The sequence below is a fragment of the Aythya fuligula genome, chromosome 12 (genome assembly GCF_009819795.1).
Source record: "Aythya fuligula isolate bAytFul2 chromosome 12, bAytFul2.pri, whole genome shotgun sequence".
Classification (NCBI taxonomy): Eukaryota; Metazoa; Chordata; class Aves; order Anseriformes; family Anatidae; genus Aythya; species Aythya fuligula.
The window spans coordinates 1,622,084-1,633,536 of NC_045570.1; the positions used below are offsets into that span (position 1 = coordinate 1,622,084).

Genomic DNA, 11,453 nt, shown 5'->3' on the forward strand with positions numbered 1-11,453 from the left:
ATTTATCATCTGCTTTAAACTCTTATAAATCAAATTCCTAGCAAGTATTTTCCTTAATGTGCAAATTAAACACTTTTAATGTTAAGACTAAATATACAGACTTCTGCAAGCTAATTCACGCTATCAACGTTAAACCCATTTCAAGAGCAAAGTTTCCCACAAGGTGTAAATCATATGAGCGCAACTACATTTCCTAACAATGCAAGCACACAATGGAGAGCAACACTACCAAGTCAGAGGATATCCCATCAGCACATTTCACTCTTTCAGATTTGGTACTGATTGTAAAGTACACAACATAAGCATATAAAAATGTTTATTAAATCCTTTAAGAAAGTTCCAGTTTAATTGCCCCATTAAAGATGAAGATGGAAAAGACAGGAAGCTTCCCATTCCCAATACATGACTTTCCATGCATGAAGCAAGCTAAAAGCACAAAAAGAAAAGCCTTGCAAACCGTAAGAGCAGCATGTTCATTAACCTCTACATGATAATCCTTTCGTAGCTGCATATTAACTAGTTACATATTCATAATCATTTACATTATTTAGAGGACCTTCTATGAAAATTTCCAGGCTATATCCATTAGCTACAATGTTAAAGGTTACAGAACATAGTCTACTTAATGTTTCCTGGAAGCTTTTTTAATTGGTAAATATGTAAATTGGGCACATATGCTTTTATGTTTTTTAAAAATAGTCCATCTTCAAAACAGCATAGGGGCATATGCTGTTTCCAGTGCCCTTTATCCCCTCAAAAAAAAAAAAAAAAGAAAAGAAAAAAAGAAAATCAATAACACCAATCAATTTTAATTTAACTCTTCTTCTTTGATATAATCTCTCTTGAAGGGATACTAAAGGGTGGAACCAACAACAAACCTTTTCATTTCAGCGGCCAGAATAAAAAGAGACCTTTTATATAAGTGCTAAAATATACGGCCTTGAAAATGTTTTAGACTTAACTTCTGATAATGAATTCTATTTAAAAAATATATATATTGAAAAACAGAAGGAGCTCAATTATGCATATGTCCCTTATTAGGTCAGTCACACTGTTTGGATAACAACTGGTCTTATCATAGCAAAGAAACAAATAGATAAATGTATACACAAATCTTTGATTCTTTGCCTTTAATCAAACACAGGAAAATCATTAGTATATCTTCCCCACATAATTTGTATTTGGAATTACAATTAAAGAATGAAAACTTCTCCCAGGGTAAATAAAATAAATCACCTTTTCGTTTGTTCATTTAAGTTCAATTTGTCTGGGCACCAGTGCCACCAACTCTGCACTGCTTCTAAGACACTAGAGTGGAAGTGGTATCAATAAAATCTGAATTCTTACCTTTTAGTCACAGCAATATATGAATGTGTGAACACGCAGCGTTATCGGTGGCTTATCTGCATGCTATAATATTTATTGAACTACTCTTGCAGCAAATCTAACATGAGGTAATCACGTATCTGGTTATTAAAACAGGGCCCACTGTTGGAAAACACATTCCACAACTTCACAAGAAAACAAATAAGCAGGTATCTGGTTTCCTTCCTTTCCCCCACCAGCAGTTTGTTACAATCCGGCACTTCCCAAGCCCCTGCTCAGAGAGCACCACAGCTGCAAGGGCAGCTCTGCATGCCTGGTGCCCATGGCATAATGCCTTCAGGTGCAAATCCGATGGTAAAGTGCATGATGTGTTGGCTCTGCTCTCCTTGCTGCTACACATGGGGTTACTGAGAGGGAGGTGCACATCACTGCTTTTAGGGAAGCTTGCATCTGGGTCTTACATGTGCTGTCAGAGCAGCATGGGAGAAGCAGCTTTAGAGCTGCACATCAGCTCCCAGGTAGCCCCATTCCCACTGGGCAGCTGGTTGGCTAATGAGTCAAAACCACCCCAAACAACGCATACCATACAGCCACAAACACTGTCAGGCTGCCTGAGGGAAGAAAATCCCTTTTCTCCAGTGCACTTTCCTTTGGGTCTATTTATATTCCACCTTCTCCAGGATCTTCCATATGAAGAGCTCAAAACCTTTTCCATGAATTAAGGTGTACAGCACTCGGGAAAGTGCTGCTCTGACTTTACGGGCTGAGTGACTTCACCAGGAAGGCTGCCCAGAAGCAGAGCTGGAACCAGATGCCAGAACCCCTGACTCAGCAGCCAGGCACTGCAGCCACTGGCACTGCCACGCTGGGAAGGAAGATGCATAGGATGGATGCTGTAGCATGAAGCTGATTCTCACCTGTATGTGTCCATGGGTCTCTGCTTTATTCCCCATTACTGTATGCATATTTGCTGCTTCTCCTCAGCAGGCACACACCCTCATGTAAAAGGGTACCTTCTTTTTACCTCATTTTTTTCTTACCTGTTGCTTCTGCATGTGCTCCCGTAACTAAAACAATTCTCTGTGGTGCTTCTGCTTACCCAGGCGGTGCACAGATAGTTTTGGAGCAGAGCAGAACTATTTTATTTTATTCAGCTAGTTCCCTAAAGTGGAGTGCATGAACCCGAATGTCTCTCTGAACTAAAAGCCGCAAGGCACTGCCTACTAAGGTGGTGGGTTTAACACACTGAGGGCAATTCTTACCTCTCTCTCTTATATTGTGAACAGCACTAAGGCAAGCTGCCATGGTTTTATTTCATTTATGTCTCAGCTTGTGAAAAGTGCTGTACCCAACTCACACTCACATCCAAGTCCCAAGAACTAGATTGTTATTTCCAGGATGAAAGCTAATTTCAATGGAAGATGAAAACAAAAATTCCCCATCAGGTTAGGAATAATTCCGAAACAAACGAGTTACCTCCACACTTTGGCCCTGAATCTCAAAATACACACAACACAAAGTTTCCACTTTAACAGTGAGTTAGGCATCTAAAAGGCCAAACGTGCTGTTTCCATTTGCATACTTGTATGTTTTTTACTTCAAAGCTGTGGTTCTCAATCTGGTTGGTCTTTGGAAATTAGAAGCTAGGGAAATAGATCTAATCCCAGCTCTGATTTCTTCTATATGGCCTGGAGCAAATCACAACCTCTCAGTCTACATTTCTTCATCTGCAAAATGGGGATAATAGTATTAACCTACCCACCTCAGAGTGTTTAATGATGATTAATTAATGTGAGAAAAGCACTCTAAAGATGTAAGAGCACTATATAAGTGATAAAGCATTATTTACCACTTGAAAAGTAATCTGAATAAAATCAGATATGCAAGTAATTTGTTTACATGTAGCAATAATATAATTTGTGACTATTTAATCTTGAATTAGTCTCACTTTAAACATCCCTTTCAATCACATTTCCAGTTACTTAGGGAAAATGGCAGTATGGAATACTTTTTGTGGAAGCAGAGCAAGTAATGAGATGGTAATTAAAGTAAGGGTCTAATAAAATCTAAAACCAACGATTTGCCTTCAGGAGAATGTCCCTGCCATTTGGGACTGTGTAAAGATCGCAGCGTCGACCTTGGTTCTGCTGCTCAGAACCTTCTGCAAACTACAGCAAAAGCATATGCTGGTCTTCTGCAATGCAGTTCCATGTTTACAAGGCTCATGATAAATCCAAGGCAATTTCCTCTACTGACCTAATTCAGATGACTCTCCTGATTTTAACTGCTTAACCTTGTACACTCAAGTATTTACTTCAGTTGATATATCCACATGAGCCACCTCCATCTATAAATGTTTGCAGTATCAAGACCCACTCTGCATCATACGCATAAGATTTCTGTCACACCCCAAAACCAGAAAATAAAATTAAACTTACTGATGAAATAACATAACCAGTTCACAACATGACTTTACATTACAGAAGAACACTAATGGGTGGTCAAACATTTATTAATGTCTTGATAACAAGGATGTAACAAGCCACATGCAAAATAAACATTTAAAATGAATTTTCATTTTTTCCTCTAGGAAACCACACAGTAGTTGCCTAAAACACAGCAGTCACTGATGGAGAAAGACAGAATTAACTTTTGCACAATTGTTTTTCCTAGAGCCCCATTTTCAATCAAAAAATGAAATAAAACTATTAAAAGTTCTTCAGTCTGTTGGCACACTATATGATCTAAAAGGAAAGGAAGACGGCATTTCTAAGCTTTCATATTCATTTATTAAATCATATTACTGAAAAACACTACATTTCAACAAATTATTAACATAAGTTCCCCTTCAGGTGGAAATTTATGCCTTTTCAAGAAATGTATTTGGGAGAAATACTGAAGGAAGGGAGAAAGGAATTTGAATGGTGGCAAACATTTATTTCTAAAAGAAAAAATCTTCCCATTTAAAAATATTATCACAGATTTTACTTATCTCTACAAGAAAACAAGTGGAGATCTAGTGTTTTTGTATTAATTGTGCACACAATTGGCTCTCACATGTTTACAGAGAGATTAGTATGTAACTATGATTTATCAATACACTGAAACTAATGTAGCACTAAAACGACTGTTGTGAACTTAAGAATTGTACCTGAACCATCTAGGAATTATAAAGCAGACAGAAAAATGCCTCATCTCTCCTTTGCCAGCTGTGAAATTCTGTCCTCTCAAGACTATTTTATGTTGCAATCCCTGCTGTGGCTGTAGGTCACATAGACAAACGACTTGCAGTTACTTTTCAGTAATTCTACACGTGCGTACCAAAGCGTGGCTGCCCGCTCCACTGAGCCAGCCAAGCAGGCAGTGCTGTGTTACATGAGGTGGCACCCTTCTTCCCCACATCCAGCTATAAGCTCTCAGCACCCATTTTGCTGTTTCAGATCCTTTTGTCAGTCATTTCAATTCTCAAACACAGCAAATGGAGCGTTTCTGCTAGCTGAGTGAGTTAAATGAGCTCTGAGCCAACAGAACTGGTGCAAGCAAAGAACAAAGTGGAGCAAGGTCTTGTCCTTCCCTGGCAGCAAGGCAGTGGCTGTGTCACGTAACTTCATCTTGAGACAAAGCTAAGGAGCTCATAACTTGATATTTTAGGTTCTTTCAGGTAAACATAATCATGTGGCTATACCATACCCATGCCAGCTCACATACCAAGACAGCAGTAGACACAGGCATGAAACTCCCACAATCTAACCTACCAAACGTCTCAGGCAGGTTTGGCAAGCTTTGATGTAGCCTATGGTGCAACAACTATGCTGCTAGCAATGCCCAAATTAACTAGCTTAAACTGCCTCACAGACATACCTTCAGGCTGTGGTTCAACACTCGGCCCCAGACCTGAGCAAACCAGCCATCAGTCCCTGCCTGTCTCCTCATCCTTCCAACCCCGGCACAATCTGCTGGCACACATTTGTGATGCTGCACTTTCAACCAGATTAGGGAACCACTCTGGCTGAAAAATAATCCAGGGGAAAGAAAAAAGAAAGAAAAAAAAATCAACAACAAAGCTTGTTTTTAAGCTGGACCAACCCAAGTCACTAAGCAGTGTCACAAAAGTGACACTCCAGAAGTGCTCAAAGGCACAAACAAGCGACCACAACAAAAACTAAAATTAAAAATCTTTCACCAGGTTACTCATCTGCTTCCTGGATAACTCACATTATCATAAATGAAATTTTCGATCAGGCATCTGTGACTGTTGCTCAGAACTGCTCTGACTTGGTACAAGCACGGCTGTGGCTCCAAGAGGCAACCCAGTTTCACCCATTGCTGATGCAGCACCTTCCCAGCCACATTCATGCTGGCATTTGGCACTGCTGTCCTGGCACATGTTACTGGATTCCACTTACCCCAAAGCAACCTGACCACAAGTGCTGATACAAAGGTGGTGGAGGGATTCACCTTTTTATGGCAGCCAGTTCTTCAGTCTGTTTACACTGATAGTGAAACAGAAGCCTTTGTGTTAACTCATTTCACAATTCTTGTCACTATGTAAACTACTGGGTACTTAATTCAATATTAATAACAGCAAAGACAAATATTGCTACTCTGGAAGATTCCACAACATAGACTAAGAAAGTAAAAGGGATGATCAGTTTCGGAGGAAGCAATTGTCCAGGTTTATTTTAAATAGAATATGGCAAATGAAGCTTCAGACAGGACCTTTTAAACAGTATGTTGAACAAAGCTTCAGACATTATGTCAGTTTTTCTCAAACAGTGTGCAAAATGAAGCCCTACCACCCTGGTGTCTTGTACCCAGGCCTTCTCTAAATTCTGCTAACTTGAATGCAGGCTTGAAAAAGTGCAATGCCCTGGGAGACGCTACACTGGAAGGCACACCGACTGACTCATCTTCTGAGTCCGCAGGCAAACAGCTTCAGGTTTCCAGTGACTCCTGCAGCAGTGGGAAGCGTACAAGACTGTGCTCAATTTCACTGCTCCCTTTCAGGCTGCACAAACAGCCTTAACACTGCCAAGTTGTTGATTTTGTGGCATAGATATTGCTTGAAAAAGACTTGAAAACAGAAGCAGCTAGCCACGTAAGTAAATCATATAAGAAGGAAAAACAAAATAAAAGAGCATTAAGTTTAGGATTCTGCAATTTGTTACCATGTAAGCACCTACAAGTTGTTTCACTGTTAATAAACTGCAAGTACCCTTGCAGTATCTTGAGCACAATTTAGAAAATAAAGACCATACAGCCTCCACCAATCAAATTCATAAAAATTAAGTCAGTCATAATGCACAGTGGCTACCAAGTTACAGTTAGTTATGGTAATAACTATGCTAAATCTAATTGTGCTTTGTTGTCACGATGAGTGACAGGAGAGCCACTTCCTTCTCCTAATTTTCCTAAAAGGAAAATAAAAAAGTCTGTTTGTCAGTGCAAGTGAAAAAAAAAATATCCTATTACCAGATAACACTGGAATCCATCAGACTCTCCATGACTGTGTTTGCACTCTACAAATGTCTCCTGGGTCTAATTGGTTCTGTAATGCCTCCCATTACACGTATCTTCATTGCATTGCTTGGAAGCTATAGAACACGTGAGCCCACTGTAAATCCACTGTCTTCAGAAGTGTTACCAAATCACACCAATACGACTTGTCAACTTCCTATCAGCTAGTAATCCCAACCCATTTGATCACAGGAATAAATATATATCAAATATTATGTTTAAGTGCAGTCTCTATAGAATGAGAATCCACCTATATAAATATTAATTTCATAATTCCTGTACTAACTTGCAACAGATTTAACACAGTATTTTCAGCTAACATATATTGCTTTTGCAAGTAATCCATGATACATATAATATATTCTTCCAGAAATATTCAAAACTGTACACAGGCACTGTGTTTCCAATGATGGTCTTTATCATGAAAATTACTAGATATTCTTCTGTAATTTATCCCCAAGATGCACATTCTTAGTCGTGTTTTTATACAAAGTACCCTTAGCGGAAGCACTGAAAATTGCTTTTAACAGTTTGCTCTTACTATCACTACAAATTAACAAGATGAAATCTGTCCAACAGGCAAGCAGTCCTAAACAAGAATTAAAATTACTTTTCACCAGGGGTCATAAACCTGGAAGTTGCAGCCTCAATCAGATTAAAGATAGAAAGTCACGAACATCCTGTTCTTTTAATACTTTTAAACAGGAAGGAGGCCTCAGTTTGGGTGTTCTCCACAGCAGCCCTTTAGCACTTAAAATCTCAAAACTCGTAGCTAAACCAGGGTTATGCCTGGATGGTAAAATAATCAACAGTGATTCAAATATTATCTTTAATTCTGCAGACAGACAATGCTGTGTTTCACTACCATACTAAAAGTTGCCTTCAGACTAGTGGGAATAAATGGGTTTCTTTATACTTAATCAAGTGTCACTAGGACAGCACAGTATCACTCTGATTAAAAGAAATATATGTGCCCGCTTAAACACCAGCGCATACAGATAATAGTTCTACATAACTGTACTATTCGTTATGATGCTGGTACTATGATTACTAGCTTACCACAGTACTGAATAACAACATCTCCCTCTCTATCTCTCTTTGTGGTAAGACCAAAACATGAGTCTTCAAATTCAGTAACTTTGTGAGAAAAATATGAATATCTGCAAAGAAGCAGCTGAAACTAAAAGACCTCCTCCATCTTAAAATACAGTATTTTCATAACTGAAAATACTGTTGTAAACCAATTATATATATTCATTGCATAGAGGGAAAGTCTACTATATCTTCATCATGACACTTCATTGTAACCAAGATATGTAGTTCTTTAGTATAATTTCATATTGAAGCTAAAGTGATCAATTTTTTTACATAATTTCTGCAAATTGGCTAAAGTTTCCTTATGATAAAATATAATTTTGTTACATCAGCCTATCAGAGGCTTAATTAATGGTCTCCTGGGCCTCTTTTGCACTGGAGCAGATCAGTTTAAGAATCTTAAACTTGCTTACAGGGGGGTCTTACCAGGAACTGGGAATAATTCCACATGGTTATGACAGACATCCACTTACACATTAGGCCTGCCTGACAACAACGTACCAGATAAATTACCCTTCACCAAGTTCTGCCACCCTGAAAATGAGCAGACAGGTCGCTATCACTGATTACCACCAGCCTAACAGGTTGCTGTCCATGCAGGCTGGGCTACACAGGGTGTTCCAGCAGATCCTCTTACTGCTCACCCACATTCGTGCCCAGTCGATTACGCAGATCTTCTAGCAAGAATCTGGTGTGCTACTCACAAGTGGACACCGTTGGTGGCCAACACGCCAGGCGAGTCACGCGCCTTACTCCACGCACGCGTTATTCCATTTCTTAACTACAACAGGTGACAACGCAACGCACGCTGAAGACAGAAGTCCCGAACCGAGGAGCTCCGCTGCGCACCACAGGAACACCTTTAAACGTTTTTTAACGTATACAAAAAGCAAGCAGCATGGGGACCGTGGGCAAACGCGCGTTCGTGGCTCTAACACGCTGAACGGGGCCCCGGGTGCCGGCCGAGCCCCGGCTCCCCTCGCTGCCTCCCCGCCCCCCCCAGCCCGCCTGAGGGGCTCCGTGTTTAGGGCCCGGGCCGCCCCCCCCCCGCCGTGACGTCACCGCCGTCACGTGCCCACCCGCCGCAGGCAGGCCCGGCTCTGCCACCCCCGTGTCCCCCGCCCCCCCCCCCACCTCCGCCCCCTCCCGGGGCCCGGTCCCGCCGCCCCTGGTACCCCCGCCCTGCCCGGCCCGGCCCGGCCCTGCCGTTACCTTCTGCTGCTCCTGGCGGAGGCGGCCGACCAGCGCGGGGCTGAGCGGCGAGGCGCCGCCGGGGCCCTCCATGGCCCTCGGGCCGGCAGCCCGCGAGGGTGCCGCGGGGGACGGAGGACCGGGGGAAGGGGGGTGTTGGTGCGGCCGGGCCGCGCCGCGCCGCGCGGGGCCCGATCTCCTCAGCAGGGCGAATGAGTCCTATAGAAATGTTTGTGCAGGGCGAAGCGCCGGTTCCAGAGCCTCATCCACGCGGGGGCCGCCGCCACCGCCTGGGCCCGGGGCGCCGCTGCCGGGGGAAGCATCTCACACTCGCATTCTGGGCCGCGCCGCCGCCGCCGCCGCCGCCTGGGCCCGGCTCCCGCTGCGCCGGCGGGCCGGGAGAGCGCCAGCAGCTCGGTGCCGGCCGCCGCCTGCCGCCTGCCCGCCTGCCTGCTGCACTCTGGGTAGCCAGCCAGCCGCCAGCGCCCGCGGGAGGCACCCGGCTGCGAGCCGCGAGAGGCGGGCGCTCCACACCCACACCCGGCCCGGCCCGGCACGGCCCGGCCGCGCAGCGCGCCTCGATGCCCCTGTGTCGGCGCCGCGAGGCCGCCCCCACCCCACGGGGCTCCGCCACCACGGGGCGCCGAGGGGCAGGTGCCCTCGGTCGCACCGCAGGCCCAGAGCTCGTAGGCCTCAGGTTGAGAAAATCGAAGCCGGTCTGCGAGGCGTTTTCCGTCTGTGAGGCGTTTCGGTGGATCTGCAACAGTATTGTACACGCGTAGGCACGCATAAACACACAACTGTGTGTCTTCTGTAGAATGGAGGTTATGCCACAGCAACTAATCTCAAAGTGCCCCATCTTACAAATTCACAATGTGAGAACTTCCACGACCTGCAGGATGGCAAAATACTTTTAAAGATTCACTAAAATCAGTGCAGCACTCGGGCTTCCCGACACTGAGCAGTTACACATGGCAAGCTAGTGGTGGATGGCCACTCAGAGTGCCACACAGTAACCCACATGCTGTACATTCATTAGGTAATTTCATGAAGGGTATTATGCACGTCCCAAGTAACATGGTGGCAGCGGAATGCAGCCATACCTTAAAGCTGCACGCTACAGCAGCCAGCGTGCCAGATCACAGTGCAGCCAAAGAGCTGAGTAGCTTTGAGGGGAACTTGACTGACTGCCACAAAAGGAGCTAGCAGTATGTTTTAACTTCCACACACTGAACACCATGGAAGTGGGTTCAGTTACACAAAGGCCTTTAATTTACTGCTGCACCTTTCCCTTGAGTGAATACGGGGTTGTAAACGCCCAGTGTATACGTTCATCAGTAGAGTAGGGGTGCTTCAGTTGTCCCCTCTCCCTACCAGATGCTGGCAGCTTTGTCATAGCATGGTGGTAGAAAGACACATCTGTCCTACGTGTACATCAGGGGTTTGTCTCTCCTGCAAAGGAAACAAGACTTCCTTTCCGTGAGCAGAACTAACTTTGTATACACCACAAAACAACTATTTATGTTATATACAAGACATAACTATGCGCAGTGCACTTTTCTAAACCCAGGTTCCCATCCCCCTTAAAGAGCTTGTAAAAGCTCCACAGATGAGGAATTTAGAAACAATTTTCAAAGCATGGTTACTCAAGCTGGAAGATAGCTTTTAGCCAGACTTTAATACAGCTTCCAATACTGCAAATAAAAATTTGCAACTGCAGCTGGGTAGTTTGGTTTATGAAATAACTACATCCATAATCTTCAAGAATAATTGAAAGTTAGCTGAAATCTCTGGCACGTATTTGTCACTGACGGATTCTGGATCCTTTGAACAGACAGGATATACTTCTATACATTATCTTCAGAAAACAGCTCACTAGCAAACTCCCAGCAACTAACTCTCTTTCAGGCTGTTTAGAACCTCTTCTAAACCTTTTTCAAATTAACAGTGTTCACAGAGGAGATAGTACAAATACAGGTAATTTATAAATGCTTTAGTTTGATCCTGTATCACCTCACAGCTTGATTGGACAACAAAACGAGGATACATATTTTAAGATTTTAATTTGTTGCCAGAGATAACGAAAAAATACTTAGCTAACAAGGGGAGCCACAAAGTAATAATTTTATATCAAAAAACATTTTTTATTTTCTAAGTAAAATAAAAAAGACATGCAACTGCTTCTCTCACATCATGTTTGGAGGACTTAACTATTTCACATGCCACAAGTACATCATTCAGTCACTAGAACGTAATGCATTGCACACTTCCAACAGTTGGCCTACATAAGAGGCTGCATCATTATCAGCACAATGACCATACGG

The 11,453-nt window shown here is 43.1% G+C and overlaps 1 protein-coding gene across 1 annotated transcript in view; it reads right to left on the reverse strand.

The window, feature by feature from the left end:
- The window catches only part of URI1 (URI1 prefoldin like chaperone), a 40,811-nt gene extending 31,328 nt beyond the window's left edge, over window positions 1-9,483 (reverse strand). The window contains exon 1 of the mRNA XM_032195416.1: window positions 9,151-9,483. Coding sequence (XP_032051307.1) covers window positions 9,151-9,222 — 72 coding nt within the window. The 5' untranslated portion in view covers window positions 9,223-9,483. The remainder of the gene's footprint in view (window positions 1-9,150) is intronic.
- Window positions 9,484-11,453: the final 1,970 nt, after the last annotated feature.